At 57.2% G+C, this 26,386-nt stretch overlaps 7 protein-coding genes and 1 pseudogene across 7 annotated transcripts, besides 1 other annotated feature; all 8 read right to left on the bottom strand.

Annotated features, from left to right (window-relative positions):
- Positions 1-27: 27 nt before the first annotated feature.
- On the bottom strand, positions 28-1,623 carry LMXM_28_2900 (putative oligomeric golgi complex component 8; the record flags this gene model as incomplete). Its single annotated transcript, XM_003877085.1, has 1 exon — positions 28-1,623. One exon carries the CDS (start codon positions 1,621-1,623, stop codon positions 28-30), a length of 1,596 nt encoding a protein of 531 aa, XP_003877134.1.
- A 3,470-nt stretch (positions 1,624-5,093) lies between these two features.
- LMXM_28_2910 (putative glutamate dehydrogenase) lies at positions 5,094-6,452 on the bottom strand (the record flags this gene model as incomplete). Its single annotated transcript, XM_003877086.1, has 1 exon — positions 5,094-6,452. One exon carries the CDS (start codon positions 6,450-6,452, stop codon positions 5,094-5,096), a length of 1,359 nt encoding a protein of 452 aa, XP_003877135.1.
- A 2,308-nt stretch (positions 6,453-8,760) lies between these two features.
- On the bottom strand, positions 8,761-9,300 carry LMXM_28_2920 (conserved hypothetical protein; the record flags this gene model as incomplete). The annotated part of the gene is made up of 1 exon (XM_003877087.1): positions 8,761-9,300. The coding sequence occupies one exon, from the start codon at positions 9,298-9,300 to the stop codon at positions 8,761-8,763; it is 540 nt and encodes a 179-aa protein (XP_003877136.1).
- A 979-nt stretch (positions 9,301-10,279) lies between these two features.
- LMXM_28_2930 (putative sodium/sulphate symporter) lies at positions 10,280-12,484 on the bottom strand (the record flags this gene model as incomplete). Its single annotated transcript, XM_003877088.1, has 1 exon — positions 10,280-12,484. One exon carries the CDS (start codon positions 12,482-12,484, stop codon positions 10,280-10,282), a length of 2,205 nt encoding a protein of 734 aa, XP_003877137.1.
- Positions 12,485-13,448: 964 nt separating this feature from the next.
- Positions 13,449-14,582, bottom strand: LMXM_28_2940 (hypothetical protein, unknown function; the record flags this gene model as incomplete). Its single annotated transcript, XM_003877089.1, has 1 exon — positions 13,449-14,582. The coding sequence occupies one exon, from the start codon at positions 14,580-14,582 to the stop codon at positions 13,449-13,451; it is 1,134 nt and encodes a 377-aa protein (XP_003877138.1).
- A 3,096-nt stretch (positions 14,583-17,678) lies between these two features.
- LMXM_28_2950 (conserved hypothetical protein) lies at positions 17,679-18,686 on the bottom strand (the record flags this gene model as incomplete). Its single annotated transcript, XM_003877090.1, has 1 exon — positions 17,679-18,686. The coding sequence occupies one exon, from the start codon at positions 18,684-18,686 to the stop codon at positions 17,679-17,681; it is 1,008 nt and encodes a 335-aa protein (XP_003877139.1).
- Positions 18,687-20,424: 1,738 nt separating this feature from the next.
- LMXM_28_2960 (conserved hypothetical protein) lies at positions 20,425-21,393 on the bottom strand (the record flags this gene model as incomplete). Its single annotated transcript, XM_003877091.1, has 1 exon — positions 20,425-21,393. The coding sequence occupies one exon, from the start codon at positions 21,391-21,393 to the stop codon at positions 20,425-20,427; it is 969 nt and encodes a 322-aa protein (XP_003877140.1).
- Positions 21,394-23,258: 1,865 nt separating this feature from the next.
- On the bottom strand, positions 23,259-26,118 carry LMXM_28_2965 (annotated as a pseudogene).
- Positions 23,259-26,118: a sequence feature.
- Positions 26,119-26,386: the final 268 nt, after the last annotated feature.

Raw genomic sequence — 26,386 nt, forward strand, 5'->3', positions numbered from 1 at the left:
GTGCACCACAGGTGCGGCGTTGTTTCACTAGGTCGGTGCAGAGGCAGTTGTCGCTGGCGGCACCGAAGGCGCCGCAACGGGGGCGGTGGTGAGGTCCGGTATCGGTGGAACGAGTGTCGTCGATGCATGCGGGTGTGCAGGCGGCGGAGCCAAAGAGCTCACACTTTCTGCAGCCGGCACCGTCGACGGTGGCTCTACCGCAAACAGAAGCTCTCCAATGCCATGCATCAGAGCCTGCGTGCGATCCTCCAAGTCCTCGCGGTGCGCAGGTCCGAGAAGGCGCTCAACTAGGTGTAGTACATATGGGTACCACAGCCGTTGAAACGCCTTCACAAAGGTCACGAACACTGCCCGTTCAGCGCTGTACATTGTGTCGAGCAGAGGCGCGTCATTCAGCATGTCCTGTCCCACCTCGCACACCAGCTGCCGCACTTCCTCCTCACACGGTGCCTCAACCCCCGGTAACAGGCACTTGCGGATGGTGTTGAAGGAGGAGAGCATCCCGTTGAGCGCGTACGCGAGCGGCAGCCACTGAGCTAGCTGCACGGCTGGCGTGTCGCTAATAGTCGGAGGGGCCTTGATCACCGTAGACGACGTCAGCGTCGAGTTGTTGTGACAGTACACAGAAACACGCCACGAGGAGGTCTTCATGGCAGTGCGATAGGTGGTCCGGGCCTGCCGCATGCCGTCAGCGAAGAGCCCGTGCACCTTCTGGACAAGTACGTTGCCCAGGAGCCCAAGCACGTCTGTGTGCACCCGCGCACTTGCACTCGCGCAGCTGCTGCACTGCTGCACCACGAGCGCCAGTTCAGAGCCGTTGTGCAGGTGCTGGAGCGCCGCCGCCATGAGGTGTATGAACATGTGCGCCTGCTCCTGACACCATAGGCTCAGCTCCTCCGTCGCCTGCCGCTGCTGGGCCTCGGTGCTGGACGGGAAGCACGCCTTGTACTGCAGCGTCACCTCATTCACGTGCATCTTGTACACAGTGATGTACTTGAGAATGAGAGAGTAGGGCACCACGCTGGATTCAGCTTCCTGCAGCAGCTGACGAATGTAGGCAGCGCGGCTGCGCAGGAAGAGTGCACGCAGCGACGCCGGGGAGCCACCAAGGCGACGAAGGAGAGAGATAGCTTTGTACGCGGTGTCCACCGTGAGCACACCCGACAGCATCGGCAACACATGCGCGTTCACCGCTTGCTCCATTGTGTCCACCACTTCTTTCTGCAGTCTCTGAAAAACGTACACGTCGCTCATGTGCTGGCACAGCATCATGACGTGGTCGAATATGAGAAGCGCCTCGTGGAACATTGTCTGCCGCACGCACTCCTCCACTAAGGCAGGCGACTCCATGAGAGCCACGATTTTCTGGTGGCTCATGACAGCGCCGTGCAGCTGCGCCTTCTCTTGCCGCCACGACTGCCCCGCATACTGGAGAAGCTGCGACCAGGAGTGCAGTGTTTGCAAGGATGCTGTCAGCTCTTTAGCGGTGTCTTCGGCGGTGCTGGAGAGCGACGCGGCCGCCATGTTTGCGGCCTGCGCGTTGGTCAACAGCTCGTAGTGATCGACTGCACAGTTCACAATGGACTGCCGCACCCGGGCCTCCGCTGCCGAGGAGGTTGTCATGGTTGCACTGAAACGATGGTGTGTGTGTGTGTGTAAGCGAAGGCGTCCAGGGGACGCGCGAGAGGAAGGGTCGAGCCGCAGATGCGACGGTGTTAGGTGCCCTTTCGAGACGTGCGATACGAGAGCCAGCCTAGGTGCGTGCGAGTGCACCCGAGTGGAAAGCACAACAATGAAGGCACTTTTGCAGCACTCCCCGCCAGCGTGGCATGGACACGCACACACACAGAGAGAGAAAAAAGAGAGCGACGTGCATGCATGCGCAGGATAAACCCGGAGAAGGAGAGGCATGACGACTACTTGCGTGTAAAATACGAGTGGAGGACTGACTGCTATTCGCCTTGAATTCCGTCACATCACTTTCATGTTTCTCAGCACGCACCTGATCGTGCTGTGCCTCCGCGTACGGGGCACAGTTGGTTTGCCGCCACTTGTGTGACGCACTCCGCACCATTATCACCCCACAGCTGAGTGTTGTGCTGGCCCATGTTTGGTCTCGTCGATTTCTTTTTCATTGCTGCTGTTAGTGAGATGCTTCATCCTCTCCTGTCAACCTCTGCTTTCACTCGCACGCCACCACTCGCTCGTCCCATGCCCTCGGCAACAGTGTCGATACCAGGTCTACTGATGCGTGCACAAAGGCCCACAGACGCGCCTTTTTTGAGAGACACACGCACGTGCACTGGCTCACGTGCGCGCAGCACAGACAAACAACGAGGAACGAAAGAGGAGATGGTGAGGCTGGTGGAGGTGCCGGTGGAGGCCCATCGCGCGGCGGTGAGCAGAGAGAGAGGGAGCCAGTCAGAGACGCGAAAATGAAAAGGATGCGTATTTCAAACGCGTGCACCCACACGCCCACACACGACATCAGCTCCGTCCCTGTGACAGCACGCAGAGAGGCACTCAACAGGCAGCTGAGAGACTGCGACAAAAGCCTCGACTAAAGTGCGGGTTACGTTTGATGGGGCTGTCATCTTTGTGTGTGCTAGTGCGAGGGGAGAGAGAAGCAAGACGCACTTGTGGCGCTGACTCGTTCCTCTTTCTCCTGCCAGTCGTCACCCTCTCCCCCTTTTGTGCACTGTCCCTCTCGCGTGTTCACCACCCCCTTCTTCGACAAGGAGAGCATGCCTGTAAAGCGCTGCGTCAGCCGTCGGGTGGTTAACAGGAAAGAAGAAAAACAAGGGAGCGAAGAGTCGCCGCAATCACCCCCCCCCACACACGCACACAACTAAGTGCACGCAGGGGATGAGGAGGGGGCACATGAGAGCACAGTCAACGAAGGCGTCGAGCAAGCAGATGAAGAGCAAGAAACGATAGAACAATAACGACAGTGATAAAGCAGGGGATATAAACTTGCGTAGACAGGCACACGCGGAGAGAGAGACGAGTGGTGTGTGTGTTTGTATGTGTACTCTCGCGGTTGTTTGCATGCTCGATCCACATCATCATCCATGCCCAGAGCCCGCATTTTGCCTGTGTCGTGGCGGGTGGGCGGAGAAAGAGTTCAGAGACCACTGATGTGATAAGAACGGAGTGCGAGCATAAGCACGCGCACATACACCCGCAGCCACTCGAAATCTGTCGGAAAACAAAACAAAACATGAAGCAGGAATTGTCCCGTGTGCATATCTGAAGCAGACATGTGTCGATGAGGCACTCACGTACACCGATGTATGCTCACACATGGAAACTCGCGGACACAACCCCACCCACCCACAAACACTCAAGCCCACCTCCGTGTGATTGGGCGAAGCTGCATTTCGGGGGGAGGGGGAGGGGAGGCTGAGGGTATGCTTGGGTGTGAGAGTGTCTTCTTGTGTACCCTGTGCTGCTGGTGTTGGTGCCTGCTCTCGTCGCGTATTGGACTTCACCGCTGCTGTCGTGGGCCAAAGACGCCAGTCGAAAGACGAAGCCAAACAAAGCCGGAAAACATAAAAGAGACGGCGAGAGAGAACACCCCAAGAAAAACCGCACATCCGCCGCCCTCAGCCCTCAAACAGGGAGGGACACGAAAGCAGGGGAGGCGGGGAAGGAGAGAGACCCGTGTGTCCTCTGGGCATAGTGGGAGAGCCTAGCACAGCGGTCAGACATGAGCGTGCCCTTCTCTTCTGCTGTGATTCGGGTAGAACAACACAAGAGAGGGGAGGCGAGGACAATGGAGAGCAGACGCATCTCTTCTCGTGCTCGTTGGTCCCTCACCCTTGTGCGCCCCTTCTTTTCACAGAAGGTCGGTCGATGCCACACTATCGTGTGCAGCCAGAGAAGAAGGCATGGATGACGGTTCGCCTGTAGACATGTGCGCGTTTTCCGACTATCTGGCGAGACCCAGCACTCGTATACTGATCAGCCAATCTTCCTTGACGAATTCCCACAGAAGCGCACACGCGTACATGGCACACACCCAAATACCACCAGCATCAGCATCATCACACACCAGAAAGTCTCAGTGGATTTAAAAAAAGGCATCGTTCTTTGCCTGCACATTGTTATTCTCCGTAAGCGCTCGCGGAGACATGCGCACACGCACGCGTACACGGTGATGCAGATGGGTGGAGGGAGAATGTGTGTCTGTGTATGTGTGAAAAATCAAGAAGCACGCAAAATAAAAAACGAGGGGAGAACAGAAGGGAAGAAGGGAAGAGGGGAAGAACACGACACACACATACACACAGACGCGTACACACAAGCTGAGGAACGCAAACAAAACTTCGACAAAAGAAGGGGAGAAAGCAGTGCATCCGCACACAGTCAGGTGCCCCCGCTCCTTCACCCGCTCGTCAACACGCGCGGACATACGGGAGCGTATGCGCACGCAGAGAGACAGTGACACCGCAGCAACGACACCAGATACCGGTTTTATGCACTGGTACTACGCAATCATTGGTCACTGTTGCACTCTTCGTCACCTTGTTGTTTCTTCTTCTTGATCAATGCTTACTGGCGCTAGTGGTCGTTGATGGCACATCCACTGCTTCTAATGCGGCACCCACAAGTTCCACCCTGCGGCCATACCTGCTTGCGTGCGCGCCTCCAAGTATGTTTGTCTCTGCAAGAACGGCGTACTTTCATCCATGCAGTAGTGTGAGCACGTGAGTACGACGCTTTTTTATGCCCCTGCCGCTGCCCTTCCCTTCTTTGCATAGATATATTATGTAAAGAAAAAGGGAATGCGCTAGAGGGCAGGGGGACGGTCGTGGTGTGGATGGATGGGGTGGGAGAACGTCATGTGCAGCGACCCGCACGCAGCGTTTCGGAGAAGCACAAAGAAAGCGAGACAAAAGACGGAACGAAGGGGAGAGACAACCAAGAGCGAGGGAGCGACTTACTCCGTCGCGTTCTCTCCTCGCGTGGGAAAATGGTTCGTCACCTCCTGCAGGCCGTGAGAGAGACGCACACGCACACGCGGAACCTGCTTTTTCTCTTGTCCCCTTTCTTGGACTATATCACTTGGTCCTTGGCGGCGCAAGCGTCAACTAGACGATGCCGAGAGCCAGCATGGCATCCGCCACCTTCACGAAGCCAGCAATGTTTGCGCCGTCCACGTAGCTGACCTTGCCATCTTTTTCGCCGTACTGCACGCATGAGCCATGGATGCTGGACATGATGCTGCGCAGGCGGCTGTCGACCTCCTCGGCTGTCCATGCCAGGCGCGCCGCGTTCTGCGACATCTCAAGCCCGGAGATGGCCACGCCACCGGCGTTGGAGGCCTTGCCAGGGGCGAACAGCACACCCTCCTTCTGGAAGATCTCCGTAGCCTCCTCCGTTGCCGGCATGTTGGCACCCTCCGCGACCAGCTTCACGCCGTTCGCCACCATCGTCTTGGCATCGGCCGCCTCGATCTCGTTCTGCGTGGCGCACGGGAGGGCGATATCGGCCTTCACACACCACGGGCGCTTGCCTGGCACGTACGTGACGCCCGTCTCCTCCGCGTATTCCTCCAGCGTCACGCGGCGCACGTTCTTCAGCTCCTTCAGCTTCGCCAACTTCTCCTTGTTGAAGCCACTCTGGTCGTGTACGTAGCCCTTTGAGTCGGAGGCTGTGACGACCTTCGCTCCGAGCTCTATGCACTTCTCGATCGCGTACTGCGCAACGTTGCCGGAGCCCGACACGAGGACAACCTTGCCCTCGAGAGAGTCTTTGACATGCATCAACATCGACTGCGCGAAGTACACGAGGCCGTACCCCGTAGCCTCAGGGCGGATCGCACTGCCCTGGAAGGAGAGGCCCTTACCGGTAAACGTGCACTCGTTCGTGTTCCGCAGCTTCCAGTACATGCCGTTCATGTAGCCTACCTCGCGACCACCGACGCCGATGTCGCCAGCCGGCACGTCAGTGTCGGCGCCGATGTGCCGGTAGAGCTCCGCCACGAGTGACTGGCAGAAGCGCATCACCTCGCAGTCGCTCTTGCCCTTGGGGTCGAAGTCGGCCCCACCCTTGCCGCCACCCATGGGCAGCGTCGTGAGCGAGTTCTTGAAGGTCTGCTCGAAGCCAAGAAACTTAAGGATAGAGAGGTTGACGGAGGGGTGAAAACGCATGCCTCCCTTGTAGGGGCCGATGGCCGAGTTGAACTGGACCCGGAAGGCGCGGTTGACGTGGGTGACGCCGTTGTCATCCATCCAAGGGACGCGGAACTGAATCACGCGCTCCGGCTCCACAATGCGCTCTAGCAGGCCATCCTGAGCGTACTTGGGATTCTTCTGCAGGAACGGCCACAGTGACGTCATCACCTCACGGACAGCCTGCGTGAATTCAGGCTGATGCGGGTCGCGAGAGAGGACGCACTTTGCGATGAACTCGTCCACAGACGCGTACTTGAGACAGCTCGAGGCCATGGCGAAAGTGTGTATCGTAGGGGGAGGGTGTTACAGAGGTAGGGACGCGTCGATGAGCAGTGCGAGACCAAGCAGCAGCGGCGTACACGACCATAAAATGGCAATAATAGAGAGATAATAGGAAAAGCGGTGATGCGGAAGGAGAAGACGAGAGGGAGGTTCAGCAAAGATGCCAGTGGTGTATCAAAGGCTGACTGACGGATCGGCAGTTGGAGCGACGTCGTAGTAAGCGCGGTCTGCGAGGGGGAAAGCACAGCCCAGATGAGCGCGGCGTTGCCACAAGGGAGAGAGGAGAGGAGAGGAGGAGAAGAGAGAAGCAGACAGGCATACGTGTAAGAGAAGAAGTGTGTTCCGAGCTGACGAGAGAAAGACGGCGCGCGAGGCATGATCACGCGCACAGAGGCGTAAGGCTGTGTGTCGGAGGAAGCGGCACACAGCACCGTACACCGTGCAGAGCGCATTGGGGGGGATCGAGTGATTTTTCGAGGTTGAAACGGCGGGGACTCCCCATGGCAGCTTCGATGAGCGGCAAAGACATTGATCTCATTCCCTTTTGGTGCCGTTGGTGCAGGTACGGCACCAGTGAGGAAACTGGAACCTACAGTGCTGGAGGCGGCGCCGCTTGGGAAGCGGACCGTGGAAAGATGGAGAGGATAAAACAAATGGAGCGCATCGCATGGGTCCGTGGGCAGGTGTGTTGGGCAAAGCATCAGCGTAAAAGGCGCGCGAGAAGGTGATAGATTCAACCACGAGTGCATGCACACTCTTTGCCCCACTGCGTTATTCAGTGTCGCCGTCACACCCGCGCGCCCTTCATAGTGTCTCCACGCCGCTTTCTTTCAGGTGACGTGAGCGCGGGGAGGGAGAGGGGGAAGGAGGCGAGAAATGGGGTCCCCGGTCGCCTCCATGCCATACGGTACAATCGCCAACGGCGTAAAGAGAGGGGGCGGTGCAGCGTCGCACATGACCGTGCAGGTATGGCGGGATGCGGCGCGATCTGCATAGCCACACGAACACGCACGTGCCGACAATGATGAGCCCTATTGTCAGTGACGCAAAGATGACGAGCACGTTGCCCTCACGGCGGCATATGGTGCCAATGTACGTCACGGTTGTTGTGCTGGTCGTCGTGCTTTGCGTCAACGACGACAGCGCTGCGGTGTTCATACGGGGCTGTATCGGCTTCAGCCAGTCATCGCAGGAGAGAGCAAAGAGGAGGTGTGAGTGTATGTTGATGCGTGTGCATGCACGTATATCTATGTGTATCGGCGTACACGAGAGCAGCGCGGTATCCGTCTAGCGTGCCTTCGAAGTTGGAGAACTGCAAATATTTTCTACGCCTTAGGCCTCTCTCGCCTTCTCTCCCTTCGATGCAGCGGACGAAAGCCGGCGGGGTGGCGAGGGCGTGGATCTTGTGCGTCAAGTATCGAGTTCGCCTTTCAGCACGAGGGCCACGTGAGGGAAAGGGAGCACACCTACTTGCCGGCTGCACTGGTGCGTGTCGTGCACTTCCTCAACTCGGCACTTTAAGACGGTGCACCTGTTGTGAGTGACAACTGTATAACAGAGAAGAGACACACACACACAAGGATCGCGGTTACAGGGGCGGGAATCAAGGAGGAAGGTGTGGGAAGAGCCCAAGGAAAAGGGGAAGTCATGCTCAGCCAATGACATCAAGCATCTACACATCCTCGGTCACGCGCGCATGCATCGCACCTTGAGAGACAGAGCATAGGCACGGGGGGTGACGTTGATCAAGGAAACAGCGCCGTGGCCTCGGTCGAAGAGGTCAACAATCGTCGGTTGTTGCCCTTCTGTACGCCTTGAACTTGCCCTCGCTCATCCGGGTCTGAGCATTGCCAGGCTTTTTGTTCGCTTCTTCCAGGAGGGGGCATGGGACCAACCAGTGGAGTGAGAGAGCATCGGGTATCCTACATAGGGAGTGACACGCAGCGAGCGCTGAACCGTCATGCGCAGTGGAGAGGTTCACGGGGGCTGGGGGCGACACGGGAAGATGCAGGTTCGCAGGTAGAGGTGGACACATGGAGAGAGCACAAATCGAGTGAGCACCGCCAGGTGATGTGCGTAAAATCGGCGATAGCGCCCAGTCAGCGGTGTGGCTTTCACCGAAAAGCGGTGAGAGAGGCGGAGTAAGAATTTGTGAGAGCGCTTCTCGCGCCCGGTCCCTTCCCACTTGAGCGGGCGAGGGTGCCCGTCCCCCCTCCCGTGTGTAATGCTCCTGTCATGGTGGCTGGGGAGAGAGAGAGGCAGAGCACATGTGTTGGGCTCGCGCATACAGTACCTCCTGTCAACAGGACAGCTCTTCCAAGCCCCAACACGTGCGCGCGTACCTCTGGTTTTCTGTGTCGGAGTTAGGCAGACTCCGAATGCCGATGGCGTCCCAGTTCTCTGGGCTGACCGCCACCTCCATCACGAGCTCCTTCCCGCCTCTCTGCAGCACACGCAGCGTACTCTTGCTCGGCAGCGGACGCACAAATAGCGACTGGGGATTCGACGCAGACCTTGCGGCTCCGCCGCCGCTCGTGTGAGACGGTACATCCAACAGGCAAAACCCTCGCAGCAGGATGACGTCACCGGGGTCCATGAAGGCTGCGGCAGCCCCCCAAGAGTTGTAGAAGTTAATGCGCAGAGGCCTCGTCTTGGCGGCGGCATAAGCGCTTGGCGTGCATGGGGCGACAGAGCCAACTACGGTGAACACCTTGTCGGCCCCAAATTCGCATGTGCGAAGAGGAATCGCGGCCACAACAGTGCAGCGAAGCACCAACTCGGGGAACTCAACGCCCTTCGGCAGCTGCTCGAGGCTGGCGTCCGTCTGATACGATTCCATCGTGTATATCACCCCGCCAGAGAGCACACGCACCCATACCCGTGCAGCAGGGCCACAGCTTGAAGGAAGGACCGTTAAAGGAAAAAGAGAGCGGCGACGGTGTCCATGCCGTGCGGGCGAAAAGGCGGACAGAAACAGCGAAGGAGAAGGTGCCAGTGTGAGCAAAGAACGCGGAGGAGGTGGTGCATGGAGGAAGGGAGAGCACAGCACGCAGAGTGCTATGCCGCTTACTGCTGTCCACGATGGAGCGAAAAAAAGACGATAACTTTGTGTGCTTCGTCGAGTGCATCGATTCGAAACTCACCGCCTGCGGTCCATGGCGAAGCACTCGATAGAGTACACACTCGTGCCACCACAAGGCGCAACAGCAGCCCCCACATCTGGAGTGGGGGTGGGGAGACGAGGAGGAGGCGATATAGAAAGTGATGAGGGAGAGGGGAGTGGATCAGTGCCACAAGAAGCTCAACCACGACAACAATTATCGCTACCGACTAAACGCCGCTGCAAAACTCGCTCAGTTTGAACTTACGATAAGCGCCAGTGCCCCCTCCCCACAACACACACACACATAATGGCGAAAACAAAACATAAGAACACATATTCACCGCAACAAACATGTCTAACTGCGACACCACGGCAGCCTCTGCTGGCGCCACAAAACCAGAACACTTCGGCGCGGGGGAGGGGGACACGCAGTGGCCTACGCGGAGACATGTGTGGTTGGCGGCACGGGTGCAAAGTCGGATGGGTGTTTCAGAGGCTCTCACGAGGCAGCGACCTCCCCAAGAGAGAGAGGGCATACCAAGACGCTCGAGCTCTCTCTCACTCCTTCTTGCAATCATTCTTGCTGCCCATCTGCACGTAGCGGTTCGATAGATGGTGCTGTATCCTTTAAAGCGCCTGCACGGGCGCGCGCACGCCCCTTCCCTCTAGCCTCCAGCGTGCGCATTCTCCTCATCCCGCATGCGCCCTGTCGCCTTCAATGGTCGGCAGGGAGCACATAGTTGGTGAAGGGCACCATCCATGTCACGAGGCACGCCGTGAACACCAGCGTGATCACCGTACCACAAAAGAGGAAGTCCTTCGCTCGCAAGTACAACTTGCCCTTCGAATCTTCGGCCAGCAGTGAGTTCACGTTGGGGAAGGAGCTGATAGGGAATGCCATGGCACCGGAGCACATCAAGGCGGACAGCATGACCATCGACTGTGGAGTGACGGGCATGATACCAGGGGACTCGGGCATGAGGAAGCCGATCTTCACAATTATAGGTAGCAAGATCATAGCCGCCACCGTGTGAGACACAAAGGTCGTGATGATGCCCACGGCGACGAGCACCACCAACAGGGTGAGGTACGGCGACGAGTCTGTCAGGGTTGACTTCATGCTCATAGCAATGATGTCAAGCAAGTGAGAGTCTCGAGCGCAGAGCCCCAGCATGTTACCTCCGGCAAGCAAGAACATTAGATGCCAGGAGAGTGTGTTGAAGTCCTCCTTCGACAAGATACCGATACCAAAGAACACGACAATCGGGATGAGAGCCACGATGCCGGTGTCGCCAAACAAAAGATTGGCCGGCAGGATCCAGAGCGTGATTGTGATAGCCGACACCACCAGCACCACCACGCGTGTCGCGGAAGACACCGGCTCCTCTGCCGCGGTGTTTACAACCTGCAGCGGGATATACGGGACATCGATAAACGGCCGCCATACAATCAGCACAACTGCCCACGCTGCGACCACACTGAAGAGCACGACCGGGAGGGCGACGCTGACCCACTGCGCGAAGGATACTTTATAGAAGCTCAGCGCTGAGATGGCGACGGCGTTCTGCGGAGACGCGATGGGCGAGAGCATGCCACCGATGTTGCACGCAAAGGCAAGGCCCAGCAGGATGCCGTGCGGCGCGTTCGTCCCCTCTGGGAACTCCCACAGAGTGCGCTGCACTACCCCGAGCACCAGCAACGGGGCCGCCACATTCGACACGAAGGCACACAAGAGGCAGCTGGACAGCATCACACCAAGCAAATAAAGCGACGGGCGGTGCGCCGTCCACCGATGCAGCATACTCGCAGCATACATCTCCAGGTTCGTGCGCGAAAACGCCTTGGCGATGGTGAGACCACCCATGACGAGAATCTGAACATGATTGAAGAGTTTACCCAAGATGATATGCGACGCCACCGTTGCTGTCGCGCTCTCATGCTTTGTCGGGTCCCTGACAATGCGCAACGGGACAGCAACGAGCGGAATGAGCATGGCCGTGCAGAAGAACGGAATCGCCTCGGTGATCCACAGTGTGATTACGAGCACGAAAAGGGCCAGGCAGTTGTGGGCCGCTGGCTCCTCCGTTAGTACCGGCAGCTGCTTCACCACCAGGAACAGCGCGGCCCCGACGAAGATGTAGCGCCACCTCGCATGCCACTCCTGTAACATGGCCACGTTGGCGTACTGGTCCAGCGGTACCTTGAACTTGCGTTCAAAGTCCACGCTTACGTCTAACAAGAGGTTGCGCAAACGCGGCATGAGGGTGACCAGCCGCGAGCGGGCGAGCTCGGCCTCGATGGCAGCCGTGCAGTCGTCTTCCATGTAGCGATACTTCTTCAGTTTCTTGGCGGACTTGCGGATGGCCTCAAGGTTTAGCTCCGCGAAGTGCTGCAGTTGATGCGCGTTTGAGTGCCACTCGAGGAAGAGTGCTCGCGGTGTATTGCTCTCCACTTCCTTCACCTGTGAGTCACCAATGAGCAGTAAAAAAAGTCGCTTGAGGATAGCGCCAAGGCCGGTGGGCTGGTGGCGCGGCACCACATCCCCGTCCACAACTGACGGGTCACACACAGAGCTGGTGGCGGTGCTCACAAGCCCTGTCTCCTCGTTTGGCGCTTCGTCGTTCGCGCTGCTGCCCTTCTTGCGGCGGTAGAACTTGCGCGGCTTTGTCGCCGGGCCCACAGGGAGGTCGGGATTCATCTTCATGAGTCTGTCGTGCTCCTCCTGCAAGTCCGTCATGAGCTGCTGAAAGAGGCCCTCTGCCTTCGCGAGTTCCTCTGTTATGATGTTGAAGAGTTCATTGCTGAACTCGCTGCCGCGGAGCTCGGAGTTGTGGATGAACTGTTTGAGTCGCTTGTAACTGACGTAGTAGTCGGCCCACTCCAACACAATCTCATCCTGCAGGCGCTTTCCGAACTTCATGTCTGCTCAGCCGCGTCGGTGCAGCAACCGCCTGTGCGTGCGTGCGTGCGTGCGTGAGCGTGCGCTCTGGTGCCTGTGCTTGCGTCTGCGCGAAGCTGATGATATGCTTCGATGTGGCAGTGCGTGAAAGAAGCGGAGAGGGGGTAAACCGGATGAGAGGAGGAGAGCATGGGGGAGACCTCGCTCGAGTCGTGAGAGTCCTCTCAGCGCACTCTGCCCTTCAGGGCTGTGAGTCACCCACGCAGAACGGGAAAGAGGACCGACACGGCACATGCAAACGAAGAGAAGTCGATTCATCCGCGAGGAGTAAAGGGGGACGAGGTGGCAGCGACGGCATAGCATGAGTGGCACACCCGCGCCAAACATGCTGCCTGCACTCCCATCCCTCTAAGGTGGCCCGCTGCCGCCACTGCACGCACCTGCGGGACAGGAAAAGCACTACAGGAAGGGAGAACACAACTAATGCTGAAGCACCGATGCGGCAAAAGCACTCCGTCTCGGTGTCCGGCTGGAGCAGTAGGTGGCGCCAACGACAAAGATACCTGCAAGCAGCTGCATATGGCTTGACCTGGTTGAGTAATCACGTACAGCGGTCGCCGAGCGCTGCGTATCGCCGACAAGTAGAACAAACAGTGTTTTGACGCGGCGTCTGAAGCACTGCGGGAGCGCGGGTATTCTTCAGCGGTTCGCTCTCGAGTCCGCACAGACACACTGATGCATAAAAAAATGGATAAAATAGGTGCAAATGGCGAGAGCAGATTACGTTCCGTTGATATGACAACCCATGTCTGCGAGAGAGAGGAACTGCACGCGGGGGGGGGTTGGGAGCAGCTAGGACGAAAAAGAGGTAGGCCTGGATTAGCCCCATATGCAGCCACGCAAAGGTGCGTACACATAGACAGCAGCAGTCCAGGCGGCATGGCGCGGTGGTGGTGCGAGCAAAGGGCACAGCACCGTGGCAGCTCTACCGCACTACACGGTCACCAGACAACTCGTTTGATAGACCTTGCTCTCCAGGCACTGGGGTCTGTGCTTCGCGGCGGGCGACAGACAAGAAGATGACAGGCCGCTTCAGCGTCGCCTCGAGCCATTGCAGCCATTGGAGCCTGCGAGAGAAGCTGCCTGCCTCGCACTCGAGCGTCACCATCCTATGTGCCCCCGTCGGCCCCATCGGCCCTAGTAAGGACGGCTGCTCAGTGCTTGCGGCCCCGTCGCCTGCCATACCTGCTGCTGTGTGGAGAAACTCTAGGTAGAAGGCTGTCCCGCTAAGATCATTGTCAGCGTACACCGCAAGCTTCTCCAACTCGATACGCCCATCCACTTGCTTGCCGAACCACCGCTTGCGCCGCAGGACGAGAAATGCGCGCGCAGCCGGCAGCCGTGCGTCGTTGAGGCTGTTCGTTCGCTCCACTTGTACTTCTCGGTTGTGTAGTGCGCCATCCGCGCCGCGCACCTTCAAGAGTCCCTTCAAGGGCACCCCAATACGGTCTATACTGCCGTTTGAGCCCCCGGACGCGTCGCCTTTTGCGCTTCCCGACAGGAAAAAGTCAATGTAGCACGCGATCGCCTCCTGCGTCGGCTTCTCAATGTGGGCCATCTTGCCCCTAGTCACACGGCTGATGGAGGGGGATGTCGCAGCAACAGAAGAGGGGTGTTTGTCGTCATCGACTACGAAGACGGCGTCTCGGTCAGTGCGAACAGAGTCCAGCAACAGCCCCAAGTACGCCTCCGCGCAGAACGACATCCACACGTTGCGTTCTTCCGTTGACACAAAGCACAGCCTGACCCTTGTGTACGGAACAGCGCCCCCACCGGGCACTGCTGTGTGAGAGGCCGAGGAGGATGTCGAGGACGAGTGCCGCGGATTCACTGCGTTTGCCGGAGCCGCTCGAAAAACAAGGAGAAGTCCTATGCCACCATAAGCGCTGGATAGCGTGTGAATGACCTCCTTCTTCGATACGGAGGAGCTGGACGGGGTCGCGGTGCACGGTGCGTTTCGGTTAGTGGAGGCGTCGAGAGGTGCCAAAACGTTGCTGTGTCCTGCTGCCGTGTGAAAGGACGAGCGGAAGTGCGCAAAAACAGCCGCATCTCGTTGCATGACGGGGTCACTCGCGACCTCGACGAGCGTCGATAGCGGAGCGACGAAGAGGAGTCTCCCCTTGGTGCATTTTCCGCTCGGCATCTCCCGCACTTCAAACGCCAAGTTGCTCTCCAACTCCACCACTCGAATGAGGCACGCTTGAAACGACCGATTGATGCGCGTGGTCAGGTACGACCTTAGTTTCGTCATGGACTTTATTAGGGAGAAGCGAGGGCGCTCATCCTTGCCAGACTGCCGCAGCGGCAACCCGTAGCAGTCAAACGAATTGCCGTTGAGCGTGTCCAGACGCACCGCCGCGTGCGCCTCCAAACATGTGAGGGAGCTCGCCGTCTGCCGAGGGGCCCTGGCGGAGCGGTCAAGGAGAGGCTCGGCACCGTCACGAAACGCCTTTGCGGATGCTTGCGACATGCGTTGTGGCTGAGCCACACTTAGCCAGCGGAGAGATGCAGTGGAGTCAACGAGATTCAAAAAAAGGAAGGAAGAAAGTGAAGAACGGTACAGTAGGTGAGCGTCAACGCAACAGCAAGAGGCGGAGGAAGGGAGGGAGGGAGGGGGGGTGAGCGGCAGTGGAAACTTCGTCCTCGACTCACGGAGAGAGTAAGAGCCAAACACCACACACAGGTGCCAAGCACGCCGCGCCTGCAAGTTCAGCGCCGCACATGAGAGACAGGAATGTTGAACAGAAGACATGCAGAAAAGGTGTGCACTCTGGGCACCTGCTTTCGCCGCAAGACACACGCATGCACACAGCTCTTCCCGCCGACAACGGCGCGAGCAGAGTCACTCCCAGATAAAAAGAAAAAATAATCTCTGCCTTTCGCCCGATCTCAAGCAGTTAGCCCTCGTTCTCGTCTGCCCAGGTCCGTGCGATGTTGCTCAAGAGGAAAGGAACTTTTCGTTATCGGCGCAATTGTTCGCCCATACAATATAAGTCGAGCTCCACTCGTCACGGCCTGTCACAGGCCCGGCATATCCAGCGGTGCGAAGCAGCCGTAGGCACCATGACAGCAATGCCCGCTCAGTCCTCGGAGCAGGGACTCAGACGAAAGCTCTACACACCACCCATTCATTTCTCACGTTGCCTCAGCCTCGCCCTCAGGAGGCAGTGAGGGCCCCGTGGAATACGTTCGAGTCACTCTCACACTTTGCCTATCATATGGACGGCACAAGCGTGCTCACAGTCGTAGGTCGCGCCACAATGCAACGTCATCCAGGACCTCAACCACCCCGCAACTGTCACGAGGGGAGTAGGAGCGACACAGGACGAAGGAAAGCGAGCTGTGAGCACACAAGCGTTCACGCACGCAGGCGTTGAGAGGATGTGAGAAGAGGGGCGGCAACAGCAAAAGAAAAGAAAGAAAACAACTGCCCAGGCACACACACGCAATGACATGCACACACAGCTCCACATCGCAGTGGTAAAGTTTCAGCTTCTCAGAGTGCTTTACGTTTGCCGCGCAGAGGTGCAGGAGGAGAGACTCTCAGTGTGTGAAAGCGCTCCTCACCCGTTGACTGTTTGCTTCAAAGATTGCTTCATACCTGCACCAGCTATACTCCGCGTCTCTTCCATCTTCATCCCTCCCTCCTCTTCGCGTGCCTCGTCATTCGGTCAGGTGTCTGCGGGGGAATGACGCGCACGTCATGTGACAAGAAGGGTGCGCCATAGCCAGCGCGTTGCAGCGACATGGAGGCCACCCCTTCCCTCCTTTGCCGGCTTCTGATGCTGCGGCATTTTCACTTGAGCTGCTGAGCACACGCCCCGCCAAGTCTCTGCCAGCCGTAGTTGCGCAAAACATATCTTCTTGTTTCCAGCAGACGCAGGCAGCTTGTTCAATTCTATGACGATACGTACTTGCTGGCCTACTCATGTACACACTGGCACGAACGCCGAAGTACAGAGAGAAATGAGGGGAGCAGGGCTGAGGTGGCAAACGGGTCGGTGATAGTGAAACAAGTAGAAGCGAAGCTCACACCAAGAAAGCAAACTACACCACGAAGAACCGCGCCAAATTATTATTAGTCATGCGCACATTTAGATGCATACATACATGCGTACATACGCACGCATCTAAAAACGCTCCAGCCAGAGGAAGGAGAGAAAAGGTAGAGGCTGAAGTCAAGAGTTGCAGCAGCGGCTCAGGACTGTCAATGTTGAAGGAGTACTCGAGGTGCATCTGCGTGTTGTGGGTGCTTTACATACTCGCTTGTTCTCATGTGCTTTGGTGTGACTGCGCATCCCAGTCCGCACATAATTCCTTTCTCCGTTCACAAGCAATGAAATGTTATACCAACTGGTGGTCGGAGAGAAAAAGGGAGGTAATGTGCAGCTCCAACCTACCCAAAGACTCGCGCCCATCCATCATACAGCACCATTGAGGGAAATAAGAACGCAAGGCAGACTAATCAACTTATACCGAGAGCTGGAAGCAATCAAAGCATGAAATGAAAAGAGCAGAAGTAGCCTTCGCTACTGCTGCAGTGATACCCCTTTCCCTGACTTCCATCCGCTGCGCTGTCTAACCCATCACCCGCACCAACGCACCGCGCGCCTGCCGTTCAATAGACACACACACACGTGAATGCACACCCAGATACAACGCGGGAGAGTAAGAGAGGAGGGCAAACCAAAGAAGGCGGCAGCGGAAAGAATAAGGGTCAGCGAGAGGTCTCACGCCCAGCACGGCAAGGAAGCGCACATTGAGATCAAATGTGAGGAGCACAAAATAAAAGAAAAAGCACGTGAAGGAGAGAGCTGAAGAGCAGAGCAGGTGGGGAAAGGGGAGGGAGCACGGGGGGGGGCAGGAAGAAAGTGAGGAGCTGGGAACTACTGTGACACTCGGGGCCATTATAGATATGTGACTGTGTGTACATGTATATATATGTGGATGGAGGGGCCCGGTATTCTGTCAGCGCCGCCTTTGATGTCTTCCGCAGTTCTGCGAGCGCGTGGATGGGCGGCATCTCTGTGTTGTGCAGAAAGGTGATAGTATGCTCAGAGGAAAAATAGCGCAAGCCGTTCACATACACACACACCGATGCACTCACTCGTGGGGGCACATCTGTTAGTACACATGCACATACCGACACACTTCATCAGGTTTCTATTACAGAGGAGGCGTGAGAGGAGTTGTACGGGTTGTGGCGCCAAACCAACCCAGAGGTAGTGGAGCTGAAGGACCGTGACATCAACGGGGATCGCCCCAACAAGAGCACACCGTTGTCCGGCGTCGGGCTTGGCGCTGTCGCCGCGAGCGCAAGAGGGTCGAAGCGGATTGGTGGGGTGACGCCGAGGTTGGCGCTGACGCTCATCGGCACCGTCACCGATGAAGCCGGCTGCGAGCGCATTTGCAGCGGGGAGGAGTCAGAAGCGTGAAATCCCTTGTCCAGGAGAGTCATGAGCTCTTGATTAGTTTCAGGGGGCTTTCCTATGGCCAACACTGGCGCAGTGAGGTGCTTCTCCACCTTGACCGCCGCCCTCTGCTGATCGATATGAGCCATCAGTTGCCGGCACAGGTGCACAAAATTGCATTCTCCCTCGAAGCGGCAGCAGGGCGACCCATCTGCGCCGCTGTGCAGCCGGCAGAGCGCTGAGGTTGGCACGACCACATCTACTGGTGCCTGCATGCCAGCGGTGCTCGTCTGAGCGGCGATGAGACTGCGCAGTCCGTTGGTTACCAGTGTCTGGGGCAGCTGTGCCCACCCTACCGTCTCACCGTCGTCGTTCCGCACAACCAGCCGCAGGGCAGGGTTGATGCCTGAGGTATTGCTAGGGGCGCCGTGTAGGGCACAACACGTCGGCTCCGCGAGCGCCTTGGCCCGTAGCTCGAGCACCAGATCGATATTGGCGTGCGCTTGGAAGCAGTTCGTGCCCTGTCGGCAACGCCCCTCCAGAAACACCCGGCAGAGCGAAGGCACGCCTTTGCGGTGCATCGCGCGAGTGTCCAGCATAGACTGTAAAGGAATAAGCAGGCGCTTGCTGAGGGGGTCGATCACGGCAAACATGCCGGGTGGGATGCCATCGGTGCTCAGCACGTTCTGAACTGAGCGACCCTCCGGGGGTCCCCTACGTTTATTGCGGTTGCGGTGCATCACCTCTTTCATTCAAGTGGAGCCGCCAAAGAAAGGGGGCGTCGAACACACACACACACAACAGCCACACAGACACACGGACAGGCGCACCAGTGCAACAGCAGCGCACGTATGAGTGACGACGTTTAAGCGTGTAGGTCCGTGTATGGGGCAGGGGAAGGCTGGAAGTGCTTCGCTCCTTTCACTTCGAGAGGTTGTTTTTTGTTGTTTTGCGGTTGTCGGGTCAAAGTGGGAAAGCCAGTTAAGGTGTGTGTGTGTGTATGTGTGTCTGTGAGAGGGGGAAGGAGAGGTAGCAAAGGTGGGTAGGCCAGTGCGCTGCTCAGGAGATGAAGCACAGCAAGATGTACCGAATGCGATACGGGGCAGAAGCGCGAGACAGAAGTGAATCCGACTTCGGTGATGAGGTGCGAATGGGGAGAAAACGAGAAGAGATTGACTAAGACAAATTCAGACAAGCCAGCCGAGGAGCGAAACGTGAAGGGGCAGCAGCAGAAGGTAGACCGTCCGAGGTAGCGTGGAAAGTGAGAAGAGGCGCACACGCAGAGATGCAAACACTGTCGACGCTTGTTTCCCCCTCACTTCGCACACCCATCAATAACGACCAGTTACTGGCACACACACACACAAAACAAATAGTGAGCTGTATGAACCCGTGAATACGCTGGTAGGAGCGGGCAAGAAGGCGATGGCCCCCTTCTCGCACTTCTCACCCCTTTTCTGTCTTGCCGAAAAAACAACAAAAGGGAGGCGAGACTCTCCGCTGGGAGGCGCGACCGAAGAAAGACGTGGGCGGTCGGCAGGGAAACGAATGAGAGAGACAGAGGGGCGATAGTACCGACACCAGAGATGGAGGGACTCTAGTTGCTAGCAGCTGTAACAGCAACAGTAACAGTGACGGCAAACACCGTGTTCAATGGCGATGCTTCACTCTCCTATCGCGCGTCACACGAAGTCACCCGCAAGTGCGTTCGTGTCACTGCCTGTCGGTGTCGGGGAAGGGGAGTAAGAAACTGAAAGAGTGGAGCAGAAATAGACGGTGAGATCGGTTAGGACACCATGAGAGTGGCCCGAGAGTCAACACAATGCAAGCTAAGAAAGGCAAGGAGAGAGCTGTATCCGACTGCGTCCACATGTGGGTGTGTAGGCGCGGGGAGTGGCGCGCACAAGTCAAGAAGACAGGTGAAAGAAGAGTCGTCGAGGAAACAAAAAAATAAATGCGGAGAGAAGAGGAGGGTGCGGAGCAGGAGCACCAGGAGAGAGAACAGAAAGAGAGAGTGGACTTGACAGGGCAGAGGAGAGCGGAGGAAAACTCCATCAAACATGGGCTGAGAGAGGAAGTGTGTGTGTGTGTTGGGGGGGGGTAGATCATGCGCAGTGGGTTTGCACTCAATAGCGCCACGTCTTGGGCTACGTGCGGCAAGCATGCGCTTCAAGAAGCTCCCAGAGATATACACCACTACCAGCCTCACGCCAATGGCAACCGCGGAGGGAGTTGAAGCGCGCCATGATACACGAGAATGGCGAGAGTAGGTTTCATCAGCGGTTCACAAAAAACCTCGTGAGACACAGCAGTACGCCGCCTCACTGCAAGTATTTCTCCAACGTGTTTATCTTCTTTGTGTGTCCTTCTCCCGCCTTCTCGCGAGGTTGCCCCGCGTTTCGGAGCCTCCCAGGATGTGAGAGACGCTCGTCGCTGCGTTTACCGCGCCGCGTGCGATCTCACCATATTACGCCAGCGCAAGCGCGGTTGCTACCACTGGTACACCGCCACCTCGCCACCATCGCCGCCGCAGACTACGTACTCATCGTCCACGCACACACTTACGTTCATCGCCGACCCAGTGCGGCCTGCGTGCACCGTCCGCGTAGCACCTCCCACAACGTCATTCGCGGAGACGGATACGACATTGCCTTTGCTGCTTGGCATTACTACAGTATCAGAACGCGGCACCCATGCCCCACGCAACAGGACCTGGCGCTCGTTCACGCCCAGCTCCGTCGCACCCAGCAGGCGATCCGACGATGACAACGCAAAGGGCTGCGTATCAATCACCTGCGCCGTCCCACTCATGGAGTACGTTACCACCCGATCTTGCAGAGGGTCTGCTATGATACTGGTGATCCCGGCAGAGCCACAGACAATGCGCTCCATCTCCTTCGACCCCGCCCGGGTGTCGAACCAGTGCAGCGTCCCGCACACGTCTCCGACAAATAGAGAGAAACCGAGAGTTGTGGCGCTTATGAGGGGAACGGCGATGTGTGCACCCACCACGACCTTGTCGCTTCGCTTGTCCGCTGTGACAAGGTACCCGTCATCGCCGCCAAACACAAAAGAGTCTCGTGCCGTCGCCGCCACGCAGTTTACCACCGGCCACGCACACCGACCCTTGACGGCGTACCTAGAGATGGTACGCAGCCGTGCACCCTTCTCGACATCCCAGACTGTGGTGCACCCGTCCCCTTGAGCAACCAGCAGCGCGGTGGCGCCACTCCACGCCGCGTCTATTACTGCAGGCCCTCCCGTGTTCATGCAGCAGACGTGCTCTGGCACTGTTCCAGCAAAGCGCCACAGCAACACCGCCCCGTCAACGTCACCGGTGGCGCACACGCGGCCATGCGCTGCGGCACACAAGACGTCCTCGGAGTGGCCGTGCAGATTCCAGTACACAGCCTCCGTCCCGCCTGACGGAGCAGATGACGAGGTTACAGTGAGCGCCATTTGTGAGAAGAGCAAAATCGATGGAGAGCTTAGAGAAAACAAGAGAGGCTGATCGAGAGAGACACAGCAAGAAAACGGAGAGCGACAGTACCGCACCCCTCCATCGGCTTCTCTTTTCCTTCACCGCGCAGTCCTCCTGAGGTGAGTCGTGCACCTTCAGCGTCGGGTCTGCTGCTAATGAAGTGTACGTGTGTTGCGCAAGCGGCGAGTGAGGTGCCCACAGTGAGGCGCAATCGACGAGGATTGCCACGACAGATCGTAAAGAGAAGGAACGACAAGAGAAAATTGCATGAGAGAGTGAGAAGGGAGCAACGGCATCGAAAGACAATGCGCGGGGAAAAATGGCGGAAAGGAGCGTAAAGAGGCAGCACATGGATGTGACTGCCTTGCTGGTGGAGCGCGAAAGCGCACTCTCCTCCACGCATAGTAGGCTAAAACACCCGCTATCACCACTGAATGAAAGTGAGTAAGAACGCATCCACCCAGTGACACTGATATCCACATAGCTTTTCGCCGAAAAGCGCATACACACAAAAAAAAAGATGGCGGAGAGAATAGAATCGATACGGCAGCGGAGCTAAAGAACGTTGCTCAACGAAGGAAGAAGAGGGGTTTACAAGGGGAAGGATGCGGTGAGGAGAATAACAGTAGAAGCGATGACATCGGGACACCAACGAAAGAAAGCACACAGGCAAAAGTGGGACTTCTTGAAGGAGAGCCAAAACACGACCACAGTAGATAGAGAAGGCGGTCGAGGAGAAGGCCGAGGGAAGGTGAAGGTAAGGTAATGATGATACGCCTCGTCGTACGGCGGTCGCTTAGCAACACACCCTCTTCTTTCGAGGGCCTGCACTTGAAGTTATTCGTGTCATCTGAGGTGGTGCACTCCCAGCATTCGAGTCCTTTTCCCCCTTCACCTCAGCCCTCACCCCACTCTAACTCCCACCACCAACAGCCTCGTAACTCTAGGGTACTCAGACCACTCGGATACAGTCCATAACGCACACTAAGACGTACATGTTGTACCGCACAGAAGGAAGAAAAACAATAAGCGCCTATGAAGAATAACTTCGGTCTTATCCTGCTCGTCCAAACGCTCCATCACCTCACCGGCCTGATCCTCCCTTCTCCTTAGTCTCCCCCTTCTCTCGCTCCTCTCCAGTACTGCTAACCCGTGCCCGTCACTTCAAAATCGCAAGAAAAACCCTGAGTGGAGTGAGCAGAGTCTATCCCAGTACGTGGACACCACAGCAGACACTCCTCAATAACAAAAGGGAAGGCACGCAGACAGGCAGCCAAGCCGCCGTCAATGAACAACTCTTGACAAGGTCAAAATGCAACGCGAAACACGCTAAGAAACGGAGGCGCAAGACACACACACACACACAGACGTATACCCCTACGCCTACCGTGTAAGGCGTACACATGACAATAGAGAACAGAAAGAACAGTCGGGGATAGCGGGGCGCAGGAGGGTGCGAGAAATCACAGCGAGAACAAGGAGATAGGAGGGGAACGCCGCACAGACGTACGGCTGGGGTTGGTGGCGGAAGTAGTGAGGAACGGAGGAGGGATACAAGGATGTCGGACGCCCCCGGGCGGATGAGCACGATAAGACCACGACAGAGAATAAAAAGGAAAGAAATGGGAGCGGTGAGAAGAGACGGTGCTCGTATGAAAAAAGGCGACGAGGGCGAACAGCAAACAAGCACACAGTGGCGGCAGCTGAGGCGCACTGCTTCTTGCGGCTTCGCGCTTTGCTGTAGAATTCCCGACGTCCTGAAACGGCGGTCGCCACTGGGGAGGTGAGGGGGGAGGGGCGTGAGTTGACTGAGGAAGAGAGCTTCGTTATCGTGTTAGCGTTCACTGGAAAAGAGGCGGAGGTCCAGCACAATAGGCGAGCTCCCGCTGTGGAGCATGTAGCAGAGGCCACGCTCAATTTGCGAAAAGTCGCGAAAGAACTCAGACTGTGCGGCGTCTTACTAACATAGGCGCTGAAGAGACGCGAGCGGCTTCCGTCAAGGATACCGGTGCTTCGCGGAGGCACAGACGTGTAACTTGGGATGGTGCGAGAGAGACCTGTCTTGTTGGACGCAGTGTCAGACAGCACCGCCGGTTGACCAAACACGCGCGTGTCGCTTCGAGGCTTGCGCTGCACAACCGCGTCGCCTTTCTACGTATTGTTAGATGAGTGCATCTGCCTGAACAAAGCGCCTACTCACCTGTCCGCCTACACCTGCCGCTGCACAAGCTGCCGCCTCATTCCCTCCACTTCAGTCGTCGAAAGCATGTGCCGCTGCATGCACTAGTCCGTCGACGGCACAGCATCCAGAACGAGGAGAGGAGGTTCGCCGAGCACGCTGGCATCCCCGCCCTTCTCGAAAAATGGCACACCCGTGTTACTGACGTGTTGCACATCTCGCTCCCACAGTGCTTTGGCGTTGATACTCACGTTGAGCAGATCTACGATAGTACACACTCAGCGCACAATGTCCAAGGAGACAAGAGAACATTTCCCTTTTACCTGCATGAGCTTTGCTTCCGTGGAAGAAGCCGGACCGGCGGTGTCGCCTGGCCGCTCTTTCACCAGTGAAAACCAGGTCACGGGGGGACATGCAGCGCGCTCGTTCCATTTCTCCATCAACGCAGCACCAACGTCCTCACGCAACCTCTTTAAGGCGGCCGCAGAAAGGGAGGTCCTGTTCTATGCACCCTTGAACAATTCCACCGTCTTTGCGCTGGTGACCACCTCGTCGCGGGGAGACGATGCCGCCTACAGAGAAGGTGACAGGTAGGCGTGCTCCCGCAGTCCTTTTGCTAGCTCAACGCCCATCAGCCGCACCGTCGCCGTGATCTTCGCGCTCAGCCTCACAATGCTGGCTGGCTGGAGCGATGGAAACTCCAGCGCGCTGGTGCCGTACAGCGGATTTTGGTAGGCAAAATGCTTGTCCTCCTCCCCTCGTGCCTTGCGGCCCTTGACCGGCACCATGAAGTCAAATAGCTCCCCGAGTGACCACTGCAAGAAGAAGCTTGATGACATCTCCAGCATTGCGTCTGGAGACTCACGGGCGTCGTGCTTGCCATTCTTGCGTACCCAGCCCAGTGAGGCGCTCTCTTCGAGGCTGATAGCGAAAGTGGCGCTGCCCACAGTGAACCAGGACTCCTTGATGAGGTAGATGCTGGTCATCCCATACTGAAAAATCAGGCGGCCCATTGCGTGCTTAATGTTGTCTGTGTGGGCCAGGAGCGGCAGCCGCACGTCGCCTTGGGGAACCAATGGTAACTTGGCTGTGGCGCTCGCGGAGGTCGAGAGGTCACGGCAGTGCACTACGGTAGGGAGGTGGCGGGTTCGTGAGCATCACCCACAAGTCGCCACACGTGTGCTCCAGTCGCGCCTCGAGATAATCGCAGCGTATGCACAAATTGCTGCTATCGCGCTCCGGCACCGTCGCTGTGCCGTTTTCCACTGCTTGCGCATTCTCCTGCTGGAGCTCCTTGGAGCAGAGCTCCCAGTGCAGAATGCGCGACCTGTTTGCGCGCGGTAGCTCGATGCCTACCTATACAAAACGAAGGCCAAGATGCTTACCGAGAACCATTCGATCGTTCGGTTAGAGCAGCGTCTTCTCACCGATGAGCTTTCCGTTCCCACACGTCATGCCACATTCCCGCTTCCGTCACACACCTCACTCTTCGCAGCGTCCTACAGTGCGAGGAGTGGACGCTACGGTACAGCGTGTCGCCGTCCGAGAGTGGTGGCATTGCGCAAAAGCCCAGTGGCGACGCAACTGCTGCCTCTCTTATGATGTAGGTGCAATTCTCGTGGATGTCGTACGCCAGCTTCTCGCCCACAGTCAGCTACGGATTCAGGTTCATACAGTACAGTCCCAGCTCCACAGGGCTAAAGTGGTTCTTTTCACTGATTATCAAAGACCACGCGCGCACGTCTTGAAATCGGACGCCGCAGCCGATGTGCTCTTTATGTCCCACGCGGCAGCACGACGGCCTCTCCTTTAATGTGCGTGTCTCCGCAGCGAGGAGGCCGAGGTAAATATAGTTGCGTGCAGTTTCCTTCTGGATATGCAGTCCGACTGAAGGAACGGGACAGCCAAACACCACAGCCGCGCTGTCTGTTAGACGAGAAAAGACTCAGTCGCGTATTCCACAGTGCGGCACACCACTACCGTAAAACGCTGCACCTAAAACGCAAACAAAAAAAGACTCTTGTGGTACAACGCTCGTTGCGCATATGGAGAAGCGGCCGTGAGCGCCGTTCTCAGTCTCGACGACAGCGGTGATGTCGCTGCAGTGCTCGCATCGGTATTGGATGAGGCCATGAGCCTTTTCCTCCACAAAAGACAGTATGAACGGCATTGCACACGTCTCCTTTCGGGTTGATGGATTCGGCGGAGAAGTAGAGCATCGCTTCGCGCAGCGTCTTCCGTACTCCGCCATCCCGACAAAGCTGAGGAGGAGGATGCGCTCAGCGCTCTCGCTAATGACATCTTTGATGAGCCCCTGCTCATCGTTGCCAAAGACCGCCACGAGAAAGTCCGTCTGAGACATTGTATTCTCATTACGGGGTCGTTTTTGCCTCCGCCCAACTATGCTCCTTCACTCACGCAACCTCCATCTCGACCTGTGTGTCCGTGTGCACTTCTATCTGCCCGCGCGCCGAGGGGGGATGGAGAGAAACAGAAAGAGAGGGAGGGGCAGAGAGTCGTTGCAAGACGAGCGTCATGAGGAAACCAAACGAATGACGTCCTGCCAACGAGAGAGGAGACAGAAATCACGCACAAACAAAGGGGGAGATGCAGAGATGGCAAGAGAGGCGACATCACTGCACGAGTCAGCACATACTCAGGAGTAAGCACAACAGCTGCACTCAGCGAGGTCCTGTGTAATGCAGTCGACAAGAAGAGCAAAAAGAACGTATGAGAGGATCAGAGAAGTGGGAAAACAGCACCAAAAGCAGCAAGTATAGCTAAGAGGGAAG

The sequence above is a fragment of the Leishmania mexicana genome, chromosome 28 (genome assembly GCF_000234665.1).
Source record: "Leishmania mexicana MHOM/GT/2001/U1103 complete genome, chromosome 28".
Lineage (NCBI taxonomy): Eukaryota > Euglenozoa > Kinetoplastea > Trypanosomatida > Trypanosomatidae > Leishmania > Leishmania mexicana.